Here is an 18,096-nt window from a genome sequence, read left to right as displayed (position 1 = left end):
GAGAGGAAGGCGGGACGAGCCAGCCAGGGTGGGGAGTCCCGTTCTTGGCTCGTTTTCACTCTTCTCTGTTTTTCTCTCTCTGGGGCCCATGGTCTCTATCCCTGCTTTTCCGCAACAGTTTCTCTTCCTTCCTCATCTGCTAAGCCATCTCTTCGAGTTTTTCAGGGGCAGCGGCTCCCCTCATTCTCTGGTGCCTCTTCTCCTTGCCTTTGAGATAGCGGTAGCCTCTAGAGAGAACATCTGTGCGCCCTGAGGGTGTTTGTACACTTTCTCCCCAGGCCAGCTAGAGAAACAGACGCTGGCCGGGAAGTCTGGTGTGAAATCCCTCCCTCTCTCCCTCTCCCTCTCCATTCTCCTTCCTCTCCTCTGCGTCCCCGGATAAAACGAGAAACCAGCAGCTCGGTAACAGTAGCGTAGACTTTAATTCAGGTTGACAGGTGCGAAGGGAGCTGGGACTTGCCTCCCGGGGGGTCCAGATGAGAAGGCCGTCTTGCCGAGAGAGGCAGGGAGGGCAGGGGCGTGCGGGTGGTCTGGTGGTAGAACAGGCCAGGAGCAGGGGCGTGGCCACACAGTGGAGTATCGCCAGGGCCTCTGCCAGGTGCAGGAGCAGGTCCAGAGCCTGCTGGGCCAGACACGTCGACAGTACCAAGGACTTGGACCTCACAAGGAAGTCCAACCCCAGAGCCAGCCCGTGAGGCCACCAGAAAACAAACCAGACCCACAGGACACTAACGCAGGGACCTGGCCACCTGCCCCACGCTTTCGTCAGCGCCTTGGTACCTAACAAGCCCAGTGGCAACAAGGTGAAGGCGGTAAAGCTGGCCACCACGTGCAAAAGCGGCAGAAACCTGGGGCTCTTGTTGAAGCTCAGGGAGCAGAGTCCACGGGAAGTGTCACTGGCCAGCGTGACGGGCAGCCCCAGGAGAAGAGCCGCTCCCCAGAGTCCCACAGTGAGCCACAGGGTGATGCCCGCGACGTGGCCCACATCCAGTTTGGGGCCCAGGCAGGCGTGGCACCCAATCAGCAGAGCCTGGGCAAAGGCTGAGCCGTACCAGAACAAGTGTGCCAGGCGGCACAGGGCCGTGCTCTGGATCCCGTTGAGGCCCGGGGCCAGGATGGGCACCACGATACTGAAGAGGGTGCTGCCCACGGCCAGCTGTACGAGGACCGGCCGCTCAGGGCAGACCCGCCAATGGAGAGAGGCCTGAGAAGCGCAAAGAGCACGGCTCCCCCCGCAAGGATGCCCAGGACGCTGGCGAGGACGAAGAAGGGCAGAGAGGAGTCGTCGAGCAGGGGGCAGGAGCGGCAGGGGGCGGCGGCTTCCACAATGCTGTAGTTGTAGTTCATGTCATAGGAGTCATTAAACTCATCCCAAATATCTTCTCTCCAAGGTGAACTTTGTAGCATCCTCATCCCGCCACCTGGAGGGCATCCCCAAAAGGGGACAATCAGATCATCGGCTTACCCCACTGAAGAGTCCGGGGGAATGAGGGCAGGGAGAGGGGGACAGGTGGAGTGGAAGCAGGGGGACAGTGGGAGAGGCCGGCACAGGAGCCCCGGAGCCTGGGAGGGAGGGGCAGGGGAGGGACCGGAGAGCACCGTAAGAGTCGGACGATGTCAGGGGCCGGGGCGCCCGGCGACCTCCGGCTGGAAGTGAGGACGATGATGGTGGGGAGGGGGGGCCAGGAGACCAGAGTGAGAGGGAGAAAAAGGAAGAAGAGGGAGGGCGAGAGATGAGGAGAGAAGGAAAGCGTATGAAGACCACCGAGGGGCAGACAGAAAGACCACGGGCCAAGAGGTGGGGGGCCGCGGGCCCGGCCCCACACTCACCCGGTGCTGCAGACAGTTCCCCATGGTGCCGCTGAGCTCAGAGCAGGCAGAGGCAAGGGCCGGGGACGTCCTGTCGGTGACTGTGGCTCCAAGATAAGTGCCAGGGACTAATGAAGGCCATCAGTTCTGGGCAGGGGCCGTGGGCCAGGCGGCGGGGGGGAGCGGGAAAGTCAGGAAGCCTTTGCCCCACGCCCATTGCCTGTCTCGGCCTCAGGCCCGCGGGGGGCACCAGCCCAGGACTTCCTGTTTTGAGGCTGGATTCCGCCAGTGGGACCTGCACTCGGGAAAGGAAAAAGGTGGCGACCAGATAGCGGGTATTTTCCCACAGGTGGAAAGGGAGGCTGAGAAGCCAGGGGGCTTTCCAGCCAGGACGGATCCTTCACGCACAAGGAAGGAAGAGAGGGCCAGGGGTTACGCGCAAAACAGCGATAAGAGGCGTGCTGGGAAAGTGGAGGGAAAGGACAGTCGATGACTCTCGCTGCTTCTCCATCCCCTTGAACTGGATCCAGGCGACATGTTTGGGGGGGGGGGGCGGTGTCAGTGGGGCCTGGGGTTGGATCCTGGGGGCGTTCGCGGCCTGAGGGGCCCGTGCACCTGTCTGTGTGGGTGGCTGCGTGCTGTGTGCCATGCGCGCGGATCTGAGGGCTGGGCGTCAGGCAGGCGTCTGGCCGGTCCGGTGTGAGTAGGGGAAGGGCCGGGGGGCAGTTGCCCAGGCTGCACAATGAAGCTGCTTCGGGGAGTGACGGGGTGTCTGTCTGGCCACCGGTGGGCGTGGTGAATGCATTCGCCATGCAAGCACCACACACAGTGTGACGAGTCAGAGCAGCCCCTGGCGGAGGATGGGACAGCAGATTTTAAAATGCTGCCTATGGGGTAATCTCTGTCCATACTTCTGTCGGGGGCCGGAACGCCTCTGGAGCTGCTACACGGGGCTGGCGTCCTACCAAATGTGAAGTTCCTCACAGGGCTGGGGGCTTCGACGGCTCTCGGGCCGGCAGAGGGAAAGCATTCGCCCCGCGGACGCGTCCCCCTGAGCCAACGCCTCTGTTCTTCCGCGGCCCCTTCCCCTCCGCCGCTTCTCACGGTCTCTGCTCTTTCGTTCCCCACCCCTGCATTTTACTCTCTCTTGGGTGGGGAGAGGGCCCGGACGTTGGGAGGGGGGAGTCACGGAGCATCGGAGTCAGAAGGATGAGATAGGGGCCCGTTAGGTGACACTATTTCATTCCAAGAAAGCATGGGATGTTTTTACTCGGTTTCACCGGGTAGCTCTTTCTCATCTATATTGGGGTGCGTGCAGCCAGAGGGGGGAAGCAAAGACACACGGGGGGGGGTCCCTCACACAGATGGTCCCCGTTCCCCCCAGGGTGCCAGCTCAGTTCAGGTTCAACGTGAGCGGGTTGGACAGTGGCTCTGGCGGGGGCTGGGGGGGGTCTCCCCTGCAGTGGGGTTGACGGTGCCTCCGAGGGGGGTCTCTCCTGCAGTGGGGTTGACGGTGCCTCCGAGGGGGGTCTCCCCTGCAGTGGGGTTGACGGTGCCTCCGATTCCATCTCCTCCAGCACCGCCGGGCAGAGGGCAGCGGGGAGCAGTCCAGGGCCCCACCCCGCACACTCTGGAAGGCACGGACCCAGCCCAAGGGGGGTGAACACCCTTCTCTCCCTTGGAGAGTTCTGTTGTTTCCATCAGAGACGCCCTCGGGCGAGCGGCCCGGCAGGTGCAGGGGACACCGGCAGAAGCCCTTACACGCACATATCCCCACGGGGGCAAGGGCAGGAAGAAGGAGGCAGCCGGACGACACGGATAATCCAGATATATTGAGGGTGGCCCCTCTGAGATCAGCACAGGAGAGTTAGAAAGATTATAAAGATACACGATCCCCTCCCTGCTCCCGTCCCCCCACCCCACAGACAGACACACACAGCACGACGGCCCCTCCCCCCGCCCCCCCGTACAAATATGGCTTCTGTGTAATATGGACAGAGTGGTTCAGCTCAAAGAGGAAAGGTCATTTTCCCAAAAGCGGGTGCTGGGAGACGGGGAGCCCACGGGCCTGGGGCACCGGGCCGCCTTGCTGCTGTGAGGTCGGGGGCGCCCTGGCTCAGGCGGGGGTGGCTGTGGTGCCCGAGGGCCCTGACCAGCGGCTGGAAGATTCGCGAGGGCGTTACCTGAACTGAGGGGGGTGTGGGCAGGCCTCAGGGAGGACGTGCTGGAGCGGGGAGCGGGGCCAAGGGGCTCTGGCTCTGAGGCAGGGCGCCCCCAGCAGGACAGGGAGGGCGAGCAACCTCATCTCCACGGCAACAGAGGAAGACAGAAAATCGAAGGCAGGGGTGGAGATGGGAAGGAGACGGGCTTCAGCCCCAGCGCCCGCTGAGCAGGGTAGCGACTACGCACGGGGCGGGGAGAGAAGTGACCGTGGTCATTCCAGGGTCAGTGCCGGGGACAGGCCTGCGGGCTGCATAGCAGAGGCTGTGGCACTGACTCCATGGCTCTGAGAAGGGAAATCGAGGCAGGGTTTGGATGCTCTGTGTCTGAGGGAGAGACGAGACGGACAGCTGAGCAAAACACATTCTGGGACTGTTCTCTCCGCGACGGGCGGGCGCCGAGGGTGGCCTGGGACGTGCGGGGGTGCAGCGGCAGCCCAGGCGAGGGACACAGCCCGACCAGGGCTCCCCTGCCCCCGAAGCCCTTCCTTCGCGCGTCCTGCCGCCTCCCACCTGCCCACCTGCCCCGGGGCCCTCTCTCTTTCTTTCACATGCGCGCGCGCACCACACACACACACACACACACACGTGCACACACAGACACAAGCACAGACACGACAACCACACACCCGCAGAGTTCACATTACTCCCCTCGTCTGGGCAGGAAACAGCTCAGTGCAGTGAAGCTCCTTTTAGTATTTTTGTTGTTATGTCTGCCTGGCTGCTGAGGGAACGGGAAGGGGTGCAGGCGGCACAAGACGGGGAGGAGTGGTTGCCGAGCGATGCCATGGAGGAGTGGTTGCCGAGCGACAGTCGGGGCTCGGGGCTCGGGTCAGAGCGAGGGGCCCGGAGCAGCGCCGCTCCCACAGCTGCCGGAGCCGGGAGGGGACAGCCTTCCTCTGCGCCGCCCCCGAGGGGCCCGGCTTCCCTGGCCGTGGAGGGGGCCCAGGGGTCCACCGCCATCTCTGCGATCCTTCCTCTGCCTCTGCGAGGTCCTCTGCCAGGACCCACGCCTCCTCGCGGGGGCCTGCATCCTCCCCGTGTCGAGGCCCCGGGTCCCTGCCTGGCTGCCTGCCACCTGCAGGTCACGCCTCCTCGGGACCCCCCCGCTCGCCCCTCTCCCGCGGTGGTGGGGGAGGGGGGTGACGGTGGTGGGGGAGGGGGGTGACGACGGGGGGCGGCGCCTGCTTCCCTGTCCCCAGCTCGAGGTGTGCGGCCGGCCAGCAGAGGGAGGGCCCCTGCGGCTTCCGCCCACCACCTCCCCATCCCCTCCCCGGAGAAAGCCAGGTGGAGGACGCGGGGCTGGAGAGGGCACCCGCCCCCCCACCAGCCCGGCTCAGAGCCCTGTCCTGACCCCTGCGCCTTCGCCCTCCTCCTAACACTCCAGGGGCTTTAGCTTTCCTCACCCCGGGGCCCCTGCCCCTCCAGCCTGGAGACGGATTTGATTTGGGATTGTTATAAAAATAATAATAACCCAAACGCAGAGAAGCCACGGAAAGGGCTGAGGGCAACCCTCCCTCCCCCCCGCCCTCCTCCCTCCCCATTCCAAACCGAGTACAAAACCGCACCCAAAGCAGACATTCTGTACAGGGGGGTGGGGGGGCCGGGGAGCAAGCGGGAGGGGCGGCCCTGGGGTCGCTCTGTACAAGTCCAGGTTGGCGGTGGCCCCGGCAGTCCCCGCGGGGCCCCTGGGGGCGTAGGAGGTGGCTGGGCGCCTCTAGATGAAATACTCCTTCTTGTCATCCCCGCCCGACTGCCCGCCTTCTGCGTTGATGATGGCTGTGTCTGCATCTGGGGCGTCATCCGAGCCTTTGGCCTCGTGTGTCAGGTAGGTTCCTGGGGAGAGGCAGTTTCCACACCTCTGAAGCCCCCTGCCCCGGCCTCGCCCACCCACCGCACCTGCTCCTAGAGCCTTCTTCCCCGCCCGACCCAGTTTGCATCTTGCTGTCAACATCCATCACCTGACCACGCCCCCACGAATTAACGAATGCTAACCTTAATTAGAATCTCATTTATAATACAGGCAAAAAAGCGTGCGTGTTAGTGCATGTACGTGTACGTATGTACACATGCGTGTGCGCGCATGTGAGTACGTGTGTGTATAGGTGCGTGTGTATGTGTGCCTGCATGCATGCGTGTGCACGCGAGTATATGTGTGCACGTGTGTATGCGTGTATGCATGTGCATGCCTGTCTGCACATGTGTGCTCAAGCGTGCATGCACCTGTGTATATGAGTATGCATGTATGTACACGTGCGTGCCTGTGTATGTGTATGTGTACATGTGTGTGTGTGCACCCGCATGTGTATTGTGTACCTGTGTGTATGTGTGCATGTGTGTGCACCTGCGTGTGGAATATGTACCTGTATGTGTATGTGTGCATGTGTGTGTATGCACATGTGTGCATAAGCATGTATGTGTGCACATCCTGTGTGCATGTGTGTGTGCACCTGCATGTGGAACGTGTACCTGTATGTGTGTGTCTGCATGTGTGCATAATCATGTATGTGTGCACATCCTGTGTGCATGTGTGTGTACCTGTGTGTATATGTGTGTGTGTGCACCAGCATGTGGAACGTGTACCTGTATGTGTGTGTCTGCATGTGTGCACAATCATGTATGTGTGCACATCCTGTGTGCATGTGTATGTGTGTACCTGTGTGTATATGCGTGTGTGTACCTGCATGTGGAATGCGTACCTGTATGTGTATGTGTGCATGTGTCTGCACATGTGTGCATAATCATGTATATGTGCACATCCTGTGTGCATGTGTGTGTGTACCTGTGTGTATGTGTGTGCGTGCATCTGCATGTGGAACGTGTACCTGTATGTGTGTGTCTGCATGTGTGCACAATCATGTATGTGTGCACATCCTGTGTGCATGTGTATGTGTGTACCTGTGTATATGTGTGTGTGCACCTTCATGTGGAACGTGTACCTGTATGTGTATGTGCGCATGTGTGTGTGTGCGCATGTGCGCGCGCGCACATGTGTGCATAAGCATGTATGTGTGCACATCCTGTGTGCATGTGTATGTGTGTACCTGTGTGTATATGTGTGTGTGCACCTGCATGTGGAATGTGTACCTGTATGTGTATATGTGCATGTGTATGTGTGTACCTGTGAGGACACGTGTGTGCACACACACACCCTAGATGGGGACAGGGAAACTGCAGCTCAACCCCTCAGCAGGCAGCCGAGATCCGGGTCCGCCCAAGCACTGGGCTGCTGGCTAAAGCAGTTGCAGCGGGGAGCGCCTGAGAGGAGGGTCTGCGGGCACGGATAAGGGGAGGCGGGAAGAGATGGTGTGGGGACAAAGGGCCAGGGAATCAGAGGACAGGTAGATGAGAAGGCAAGAAAGTGCAGGACAGGATGGGACAGAGAGGCAGTTCGGGCTGGTCTCTGCCTTCAAGCAGGAGACCCTGGAGGCAGAGCGGCGTGGGAGCAGCAGCTGGCTGAGTGGGAAGATCACCGAGGGATCGGGCTCTACTGCGGGGTTCGTGGCGCTCAGTCATCGCAGGGCTGGCTGCCTCCTTTCTTCCTCTCACACTCCAAGGGGCCACTGAGTCTCCAAAGGCCTGCCCCCAGCCCCCCGGCTGCCTCCCCACCTGCCCCCCAGCCCCCTGCTGCCTCTGACCTTTGTGCCGGATCAAGTAGTGGCCCAGGAAGATAAGCAGGATGAGAAGCAGGAAGACGATGAAAGCCACGATCCCACCAATGATGGCGTGGTAGGTGCTGGACGACGAGGGCACTGGGCTGGGGTCTGCAGGGAGGGGACGCACACAGTCAGACCTGGGAAGAGCCCTTGTCTTAGAGCATCTCCGGCCATGGGTATCGTACACAGCACAGGACGCGGGCCGACATCAGGAGAATGGAGCGCGTCACACGGCAGAGGGGATAAGCCTTATTTTGTACCCTTGTCTGGAACGCAGTAATTATAAAACAGATTATGTCTTCACGAATAAGCTGATGAATCTGCTCACACTCAACCCTTTAAATTGTGTCCGTGGCACCGAAGCTTTGGTCCAAGTAGCTTTAAGATTTCCATCATTTCTTGTTCTCTCTCTTGCTTCGACTTTCAGCGGGTATCAGAGTATTCCTTCCCTGTCATCATGCCCTCTTTCCCTCCTGCCTGCTTGATGTCCAGACCTGGCTTCTGTCGGGGGGCTTCCCAGTCTGTTCACCTATTGCCCTGAGACCAGATCGAGGAGGTCTGTCTGGTGGACAAAGCCAAGAATTGGGAACTCTGGCAGCACCTTACAGAAGGCGATGCTGTGTAATAACCAGTGCTCCCTCTTTGCAGAGGGAGAAGTTCAGGGTTCCAGCTACATCCCAGTCCTGCAGCGTGTCTCATCTGGGAGATCTGGGACATCCCAGCATCCAGAGGCTTATGGGAAAGGCAAAGAGACTTCCTTCATGGATGGCCCCGGTGCTTTCCTCCCACGGTGGCCCATGTCTCCGCCATCAGATTAGAGAAACCGCCCTCCACTGCAGCATTTACAGGGGACAGATCCTCAGAGCACAGCCTGGGCCACAGGCATGCCAAGGACAGCACCAGCTTAGTCCAAGTCCCAAATATCTGAGGAGACGGCGCCCAGGCCCAGGGCATAGGCTGGATGTGTCCAAAATTGCATTAGCCGTAGATATAACTCCTCCACCCATGGGAGAGCCACTGTTTTCCCACAGACTCTGCTGGAGTCTTGAGGCCTCACTGACTCCTTATATATTTTGTCTTTCCTACCCTGTCTCCTTAGGCTTGACTGGGCAGCTTTTTGGTTCCTTGCCTGTCTACGCCTAATTTGAAAAGAACACATTTACGCTCTGGTTTTTTGGTGTTTTTTTTCTGCTCTGCTTGGGAGGGAGGGAGAGGATGGGCCTTGGGAATTCATGACATGATGGGGTGGGTGTGAGGGTGTTAAAGCGGAAGAAAAGGAGGGAGGTTACCCCCGTCTTTCTCCCAAGCAGTAGGTGATACGGTCCACATTAAAAAAAAAAATAATCCTGGATCATTGTTCCAGGGGCTATGGAAGTGGAAATCTCTTAGAAAAACACAGCTTCCCACGGCCATCAGTTACGGATCCCTGTCTCTAGGTAGAACTCCATTTCTTCCTTCCAGGCTGGTGGCGTCAGGACTGCTTAGGATCCTCCTGGAGGAAAATGCAGGACCCCCTCCTACCACCAGGTGTCAGCACCGAAGCAGTCATGTCAGACCGACCGCTGGTGGGGGTGGGACCGGCAGGAGACCAACCACAGGGGCGCCAGAACTTTCTCTCACTGCCAGTGCCATCAGAGTTGGCCGCGGGAGCTCTGGGGGCCAACACTGGACCTCAGCCTTGCTGCTGGCATCCTACAAGAGCTCTGTCGTGCGGAGGCAGCTCCCACATGCTGAGGTCTGCCCGTGGAGCCAGAATCACCCCATCTACACAAACATCCTCGTCCCAAGGTCTCAGGTCTCTTATCTATGGGAGCCTCAACTGCCATCACCTCGCTGATTTAACGGGCATTTCCAATAAGGGAGTCCCTGCTGTTCCCCCGACAGCGGATCTCCCCTATTCTCAGGAAAGGCTTGTGAGGTTTTCTGGCGGGACCCCACTGCCATCGGGTTCTTCCAGACTTCTGCCAACTCTCCAGTAAAGGGACCTCCATGCTAGCCTGTCACTCCTCCTGAAGCTGGGTTTTGTGGTCACACCTTCGGGGAGAACTTCAGAGAAGAAGCGTCACTAGCGTCTCGGGAAGACAGGGCGTCAGAGGAAATGCCCTGTGCCTCAGCCGAGTACAAGCAGATCTCTGTGTTCTGCCTCGACCCACTCTGCTGTGGCCAAGGAAGGCAGGAAGGAGTGCAGCGGCACGCCTCCCATCCTGGTCACGGGAGAGGCAGCCCACTGGACAGGGAAACCCCCACAGCTGCCCCGGAGAGACTCTGGGGCCTCTGCCAGAGTGGGTGTAGGGGTGCGGGGAGGGGGAGTGCAGGGGTGCAATGACGGCATCATGTGGGCCGCCAGTGCTAACCAGAGGCAGACCAGAGCCCACTATTGTGTTGATCGTCCCGTATTACACATTCCAGAGTGGACCCAGAGGCCGAGGCCCAGGCCCTCCCATGGCGGGCTCCTGTCCACTCACTTGGCCCCGTGCATGGCGAGGGGCGCTCTCAGGAGATGGAGAGGCAGAGTGCGGGGTGGACGGAGGGGGGCTCACCGTTCACGTTGAGCGTGTAGTAGGCCTTGTAGCTGCCCATGTTGCTGGTGGCCGTGCAGCCGTAGGTCCCGCTGTCGCTCTTGTTGAGGAAGGGGAAGATCAGGGCACTCTCCTGGGTCATCTTTAGCGGGGGCACACTGCCTTCCTTCTCCCACAGGTACTGCTGGGGGCTGTGGAGGCAGAGAAATCACACGTGTTAGGGGGAGAGCAGGCCGGGGGGACAGAAGGGGAACAAAAACAATAACTGGGCAAAGGAAGTCAAGGACAGTTTGACGAAGGCTCAAGGAGTTACAGGAGCCACAGACACGAGCTGCTCGGAGGGAGGGTTCGATTTGAGGATGAAGGAGATTTTCTAACTTGTGTCTGACTGTGGCTTGGTGCCCCTGGGGACCTCGGGGACAGCCAGGGGGTGACCTTTTCTGCTGCTTTGTAAGAGAAACAGTCAGAGGATGGATGGTGCTGGACAGGGGAGCAACGGTAGGAGGGAGACGGGGACGCTCTAAGGGCAGATCACAGTCTGAGGTACAGAGGGGTGGCAGGGGCAGGAAGAAAGTGGATCTTCTTACACGGGATTTCCGCGACCCTCACAGTGAAGCAACAGCTTCTGGCCCTCGCGGGGATGCGGAGGGTCTGGCCTAATCTTCGCCGTTGGTGTGTCTGTGGAGAAGGAAGTGATGTCAGGGCAAAACTGTCCCAGCGTCCAGGAGAGGGCCGCCATGTCACCGTCACCAAGCCGTGTATTACAGGCTTTACCCCTCAGGCGCCTACGGGACCAGGGACGGGGCCTCCGCCCTTTGCCTCTTGCAAGCCAAGTCCACTGTCGCTACTGAACGTGTGTGAGATTCGCACTGCAAACTCATAGAGGTAGGATTTCTGAAGGTCTGTGCTTGGTGGGACCCGAAGGGGCATCCTAACAGGGAGCTGAGGAGGGTTCACGGGTGCACCTGTGCCCAGCACATAAATGGGACGTAATCCACATTTCTGACAGAACCAGTGAACTTGAACTTGATCATTTATTGAGCTCACAATCGCTCAATCCTCTCTGCTCTGCACGGGAGTTTAAGCCGGGAGTGACACTTGCACACAGAGCATCATTTTTAGTGGTCAGCCCAAAAGTGAAGGAAGAGCTTTGCAACAACAAGAGACAGGGGTCATATTTTGGCTGCAAAAAGGCACTGACACGATATAGATGGGCTCTGTGACGGAATAATGGCATCTGCCACTGGCACCATCGGGCTGCTAGCATGCTAGGTCCAGATGGCCTCACAGAACAATGCAACCAGATGCTGGTTTAGAACAACAGATAAAGAGGCCAAGCTTCCCCTGAGGACAGAGCCAATCTTAACACCCAGTTAATGGACGTGTTTCCATCAGATCAAACAGGACAAAAAGAATCAGGCCAGATGAGAGAATGGGGGTTCCAGGGTCCCACAACCACAGAAAAGTCTAGCACAGTGCCTGGGGTATAGCATTTGTTGACTGACTGCTGATCGCAGTTGGGCCTAGAGGCCAGATGGTCTGCTACCTAATAGAGAAGTCTTTGGGGTTCAGACAGGGGAGGGCCCTCGGAGCCCTGGACAGAGACCAGGGCCTGGGGGAAACGACCCCAAGGCCAGGGGTCCCCACGCTCATAACTAATGAGCAGAGAGGCACCTTACAGCGATATAGAAGTTCACAAAGTTCTTTCATATATTTTCCCCTCGATCCTCACGTTAATTCCGTGAAGTAAGGGGAAAAGCCACTGAGAGGTGGCGAGCTTTGGTGAAAGACACACAGCTAGTCACTGGTGGCACCACAGCTGGGATCCGGGCCAGCTGCCTCCAGCTTGCGAGTCTGCCCAACGGAAGTGACGTCACCCCAAACCTGCCTCACGTTCAGCAATGGGCTTCAGCAATGGGTCTAGCAATTAGTTTGAAGAGCACCGATGTCGGTCCTGGATCTTCCATAAAAAAGATGAAGCACTGGGATTATTTTAGGAAAATGGCCCGCCTCTAGATAAGTTAGGACAAGAAATGCCTAGGACAAGAGTAACTATCTTCTGCTTTTGTACTTTCTTTCATCTTAGTTCCTCCCACTCGGAAAAGTTCCAAATCTCCTGAGGTGAGGGTGGATGTGCCCCGTCCGTACTCAAGGCAGATTCCACAGAGAGACGGGGACCCTTGGAAAGGCTCAGGGTAGTGACTGTGAATCCCAAGAACACCACAGCTGGGGCAGACGGGAAGGACCGCCAGGAAAATCTGGGAAATCACAGTATGTTGGTCTCAGAAGGGGCCTCAGTGACCGCCATGTTCATTTTCTCATGTTACAAATAAAGAGTCAAGCTCAATGGGGTAAGGCTATTTCCTCAACCCCCATGACCTGTAAGTGGGGGAGGGCAGACTAGAACCTGCATCTTCTGACTCCTGACTTGTCACACGTACACCACAGTTTACAATCTGGCTGCATACGCCTGGCCTAGATCGGGGCTTGGCAAACTTGCCCTTTGGGCCAAATCCTGCCAGCTCCGTGTTTTTGTAAATAAAGTTTTATTGGAACACACCCACGCTAATTTGTTTACATACCATTTACGGCTGTTTTCCTGCAGCAACGGCAGAGTGAATTAGTTAAGACCGCGCGGCCCCCAGAGCCTAACATGTTTGCTCTTGGGCCCTTTACGGGACAGCTTGCCCGCCCTTGGCCTCGTGCTGTCACCTCGTGCTGTCACCTCCTCACTTACCTGTGCCCACCTCACTTTCCTTTCCCCGCCCCCAGCTCACACCTGACCCCGCTCCACCCACAAGCCCACAACATACATAGAACCTCGATGCGCTGAGAGGTGGATCTGTCAGCCCCCTTTAGAGATTCATGGTTCACAGAGCATACGATGTCGGCCCCGTCATCGTCCCGGGAAACCTGGAAGGTCACTGAGCTGCTCACGGTGAAGGTTTTACCGTTGGGATCCTCCTGGACGCGGGTTGGTTCCCCTGGAGTGCAGAACAGACACGCACACGCGCACGCAGAGTGAGCCCTAACGCACAGATACAGTGTGGGCCCCACGGCAGACGTACGGATGGTGAGTCTCAACTTAGACACACTTAGAGAGTTGTGAAATGGTTATGGACACACAGGGAGAACGTAGCCCTAACACACACACACACACACACACACGAGTGTGCACGGAATATCTGTCCTTCTCCTTCTGAGGACGTGCACATACACAGACACGGAGACACGCCCGCCTCTCTTCCTCCCCCACCCGGCCACCTCCTCCTGAACCCCAAAGCAGGGGGGTCTTACCATGGAGCTCTTGGTCACCTTTCCTCCAGGTCAGCTGGGCTGCAGGCTTGCTTCCAGAAGACTGACAGTTTAGGGTGGTTGTTTCTTTTTCCCGTAATGATGACTTATAGCCAGAGATTATGGGCTTCTGCGGGATTCCTGCCATGGAGCGGGAGGGGGGGGGGATGGCCAAGATAGGAAGGAGAGGCCCCCTCAGGTGACCTCAGCTCTCCCTGCAGAGATGGCCTCTCTGAGGGTCAGGATACCTGGGTCCTGCTTTGGTTTAGAGTGGGTAGAAGACTAGAGAAATCATCTTTGTCTTTGACCTCCTCCCTAAGGACCAGTAGGGAAGGTCCGATGCGTGACCTGACACTCCACCGCGCGGCTGGGTGGCTAAAGAATTGGTGGGAAGCTCCAGGGGGGAGAGAAGGAGATGGAAATATAGGACCCGGAGAAGAGCACGTAAGCAGCTGCGGTTACTTGGACATTATAGTCACGCGCAGCAAGCACTTCCCCTGTTTCCCTCCTCCGGTCTTGGGAGGCACGTGGAATGGATGTTAGCATCTGTCTGTCGTAGGTTAGGAGATTCAGGCTCAGAGAGGGTAAGGGGTTTCCCCCAGAGCAAACAGTAAGTAGAGGAAAAAGGGTTAGATAGAACCCAGAGCGCTTTGCATTTCCTTCCGTGGCAAAGGAAGCACGGACTGAACTTCTCCCCGATGCTTGGAGACCTGGCCTGGCCCCTGGCTGCCTCAGGGGCTCACCTAGGAGCTGGGTTTGCCAGGCAGCGTGCTGCGGAGCCCCTGGGGTGGGGAGCCTCACCGAGCACGGTGACGAGGGACTTGGCGGTCCTCACGGGCATGGTAAAGATGGAGCAGGTGTACTCGCCCTCATCCGCCAGCGCCACGTTGCTGATGCTGATGCTGAGCTCGTGCGGAGTAGATCTGACCAGCTGGATCCGATTGTCACGAAGGGCTGGGGAAATTGGCAGAAAGGGGGGCGGGGCTTTCACCGGCACCTGTCATGCTCACCTCCCAGTCCCAGGCTAGCGTCTCGGGGAGAAGGGGTCTAGTGTGGTCGAGGGCAGGGGACACGGCTCCAGAGACGGAGCCGCCTTTTTGTCCCAGCCACTTTGCTGAGCCGCCGGGGACAGCGGCCTCAGGGACGCTCAGAACAGTAGACTTGGATCTTGTGGGCTTCCTCGTCAAGTCCGTGGGGGCAACACTGACACAGGCTAAATCTTAGGGCTCCTCTGGGGTGTAGGCACGCCGGGACCCTGTAGGACCGTGCACGGCTCAGGTCAGAGCTGGGACGCCGAGATTTCTCTGGAGTCAGTTGAAGAGCCCAGTGTGCTTTCCTGGTGCTCAGCCTCCGGACCGCAGGTGCACCTGCCCCAGCCCACAGTACCCCTCCCCCCCCCTCCTCCCCCACCCCGCCTTCCCCGGAGACAGGAAACTTGGGACACTACCTCTCTTCTCCCCAAAGTAGAGAGTCTGCTGGGCCGGGTTAGACCACTGCAGGGATGAGTCCTCATGATCCTTTACTTGGCACTTGAGCACGACGGTGCCACCAGCCACCACTGTCTCATCGGACGTCCAGGGCTGGCTATCTGCAGGAGCACCAGAGGGTTAGCCTCGTGGGGAAGCCCTGCCCCGCCACCCACTTCTGGGCCAAAGTACCACCTCCTCTAACCCAGACCGTCCAAGGCCCAGGCGTCTGCGTTCTCTGAAGGCGTCGTTTTGGGGCGGGGGGGAAGGAACAGAGGTGGCGGGGAAGGGGAGACAGACCTTATTTCCTCTTGCTTGCAATCCACAGAGAAACAGTCACCTGTCGGATGTTTGCTGAGTGAACGGACAGGGCCACGGCATTTAGAGGAATAGAGGCGCCCAAATCTACACATAGCACTGTGCGCGTCTCTTTCCTGAGAGACGGCACTTTGAAAGCACGCACACGCACCTGCCTTCCAGGCTCTCCCTTCCTGCCTCCGGCTGCAGGTGAGAGCGAGGACAGGAGAGGCGCTTGGGACGAATAACCCCGAAACTAAAAGTGAGGAGGGGCCAAGCCAGCCTCGGGTCCCCCATTCGTTGACATAAGAGGGAGCTGAGAAAACTGTGCAAGAAGTAACAAGAAAGATTCGACAAAACAGAAGAACCGAAACATTTTGGCACAGACTTTGCCACTCCTCCCACGGTAGCTTCCTTGCATCGGTAACTCACATTTCTTCCAGGATCAGGACAACCCGCCTCTCAACACACAAACCCGAATCACCCCCCACCCCGTGTTATTTTAAAGAGTAAAGGATTAAGATTTTCCCTTCCGTGCGATGGCAACGCTTTCTCACCCCTCTCTAGTCAAATTAAACAACAACAGAAAGGACGAATAAGGTATCGGATGGATGGGCCATTTGACTCCCAAATGTGCCTTCCAGTTGGCTTAGCCGGGCCCCCTTCCCGCGTGACACTCGCTTCCTCCTCCACCCACCGTGGTTCCGTATTTCCCTCGGCGTGGATTCTGCTCCCAGGGTCGATTCCCTCGTCTCCGGGACTTTCTGTGACCCCCCATGGCAGTGACCCCCACAGAACTAAAATAAACAACGCCTTCCAGCTCTGATTCCCAAGCCTCTGTAGCATCTCCTCTGTGGCACTCACCTAGTGAACCAGCACCATTCTTCTCTGACTAGGAGGCCAAGAGACTTACTTTCTCCAATCCCTAACTGAGTAATTTTAAACAATCCCCATGTTCCCTACGGCGCTGACCTTACCCCTGCCCTGTCTGGTATTCCTTTCTTTTTTGGCTACCGGAGCTCCATTTCCAAGAAATGCATAATGAATGCTCCTCGCAGAGAAGGGGCCCCTGAGGAGTCCAGGTGGCCTGTGCTGGGGTTGACAACAGGAATCCTGCTCCAGGGGGGGCTGTCTACACACGGGAGCACAAAGTCTGGCCGCTGGTTTTCGTGTTTGGAATCATAGCGGGACTGAGGGGGATCTTACGGGATCACGGAATCCGATTCCCTCATTTTACGGATGTAGACAATGAGGCAATGGAGGTGGGGTGATTGCCTACGATCGTTCTAGAATCAGTGATTCCAGGTGGGACTGGAACTCGGTCTGACTCTCTCAGTGCAGGTGGCCTTTCCGTTGGAATGCTCCTCCGGTAACCACCTAACTTGAATCTTAAAACTACGATTTTTAAGATTAGTGAGCCAGAGACGGAGCTGGCGGAGTAAACTGGGACGTGATTTATCCCTGAAATATCTGAACGAAAAGGGCTGGGAGACCTTTCATTTACTGCCAGCCATATACCAAGTGTTGACGTGTAATCCTGTTCTCCCTGGGTCCCTTTGAAGAATTCTACCTCAGTTGTGTCTTCCAGAACCTGTTTGTCCTGAGTAATACACGCCTCCTGGCGTCATTTTATTTCTGGAAAAAGGTGTAGAGATGCAGAGGTCTCTGTACTGGAGTCAGGGAAGAGGCGTAGGCGCGAGAGGGGTCGGTGGTGTGGAACTAGAGCTAAAATGTCAGATGGAGGGGAGAAGGCGCTGTGCCGTAATGAGGGGAGTGGGGACAGAGGGCAGAGGCAGCATGAGTGGGAGATGATGTGAGGATGTGGTGGGGGGAACCGAGGGACATCGTCACGAGGGGCCTGGATTCTCACCTTGACTGGCCAGCAGGTCAGGGCTGCTCCAGACTGTGGAGCTGATTGCCTCGCCGAGTGGAGCCAGAGTTCCCAGCTCCAAATCCTGCTCCTGCCAGTAGCCTGGGGAGAGAATCTCCATCAAGGATGAGCCCTACATACTGGCTGCTGCCCTCGGGACACTTTGGTTGCTGGGGGCGGGGAGAGGACAGGCCCCTCTGGAAAGCGGGCTCTCCCGGGATCCCTTCTGAGGAAGCCAGTGAGGTCTTCCTCCGGGAGGCGGGGCACTTGCAAGGAGGGTGCTAAGGGTCACCAGTCAGCCATATAATGTCAGAGCCCAAGGAGATCTGAAAGATCCTCTGGTCCGGTTCTCCCACTCTGCAGGTGAGGGCAATGGAGCCTACAGCGGTGAAAAGTCACTCGGTGAGGGCCATGCCAGCAAATGAAAGTCTGTTCCTTCCTTAGCCAGGATTCTTTCTGCTACACCATGTCATGTACTAAAATAACAGCAGGTTTAATAATCAGGAAATACTTTCACCCTTCATCCTTTTAATAAACCTGTGAAACACACCCGCTGGTCTTATCATTCCTGTAACGCAGCGCGGACGCAGAGGGCAGTGATTTGCCCAAGGTCACACGAGCCGAAGGACGCAGACTGGAAATGAAATGCCGGATCCCAAGCCCAAAGCTCGGTTACTTTCCAGCTGAGGCCCCTCCCAGTGCAGACGGGGCCGCGCTGGGCTGGAGGCCGCCACCTGCGGTATCAGGGGCGCCCCTCGCGGTGTTCCTCCCGCCCCGCCCCCTGCCCGCTGGGTCTCCCGGACCCTGCTCCCTGCCCGCCCCGGCACAAACCCCAGGGCCCGAGTCACCGCCTCTCTTCCCGGCCGGCGGCCCTTGGACCCGCCGCACGAGCGCTGCACAGAGCCCGCGGGGCCTGCGTCCCCGGCGCCGCCTGAAGAGGCGGAGGGACAAAGGAACCCGCCACGC

At 58.2% G+C, this 18,096-nt stretch overlaps 2 protein-coding genes across 3 annotated transcripts in view; both read right to left on the bottom strand.

Moving 5' to 3' along the window:
- Nucleotides 1–399: 399 nt before the first annotated feature.
- ACKR1 (atypical chemokine receptor 1 (Duffy blood group)) lies at nucleotides 400–1,447 on the bottom strand. The gene is given in 4 exon segments (XM_019433205.2): nucleotides 400–547; nucleotides 550–1,197; nucleotides 1,200–1,386; nucleotides 1,388–1,447. Coding segments are annotated over 4 exon segments (1,002 nt in total). The 5' UTR covers nucleotides 1,433–1,447; the 3' UTR covers nucleotides 400–425.
- A 4,017-nt stretch (nucleotides 1,448–5,464) lies between these two features.
- Nucleotides 5,465–18,096, bottom strand: part of CADM3 (cell adhesion molecule 3) — a 29,552-nt gene continuing 16,920 nt past the window's right edge. The window contains exons 2-10 of one of the 2 annotated variants that reach the window (XM_053908894.1): nucleotides 17,131–17,232; nucleotides 14,945–15,085; nucleotides 14,299–14,451; nucleotides 13,501–13,638; nucleotides 13,017–13,187; nucleotides 10,791–10,881; nucleotides 10,225–10,394; nucleotides 7,667–7,792; nucleotides 5,465–5,864 (exon numbers count right to left, since the gene is read on the bottom strand). In XM_053908894.1, coding sequence (XP_053764869.1) covers nucleotides 5,746–5,864; nucleotides 7,667–7,792; nucleotides 10,225–10,394; nucleotides 10,791–10,881; nucleotides 13,017–13,187; nucleotides 13,501–13,638; nucleotides 14,299–14,451; nucleotides 14,945–15,085; nucleotides 17,131–17,232 — 1,211 coding nt within the window. In that variant the 3' untranslated portion in view covers nucleotides 5,465–5,745. The remainder of the gene's footprint in view (nucleotides 5,865–7,666; nucleotides 7,793–10,224; nucleotides 10,395–10,790; nucleotides 10,882–13,016; nucleotides 13,188–13,500; nucleotides 13,639–14,298; nucleotides 14,452–14,944; nucleotides 15,086–17,130; nucleotides 17,233–18,096) is intronic. The other variant, XM_053908895.1, reaches the window with a different exon arrangement.

The sequence above is a fragment of the Panthera pardus genome, unplaced genomic scaffold (genome assembly GCF_024362965.1).
Source record: "Panthera pardus isolate Hobbes unplaced genomic scaffold, ASM2436296v1 HiC_scaffold_21, whole genome shotgun sequence".
Lineage (NCBI taxonomy): Eukaryota > Metazoa > Chordata > Mammalia > Carnivora > Felidae > Panthera > Panthera pardus.
The sequence above is the reverse complement of the archived record's forward strand: the minus strand, read 5'-3'. Positions and strand labels throughout refer to the sequence as shown.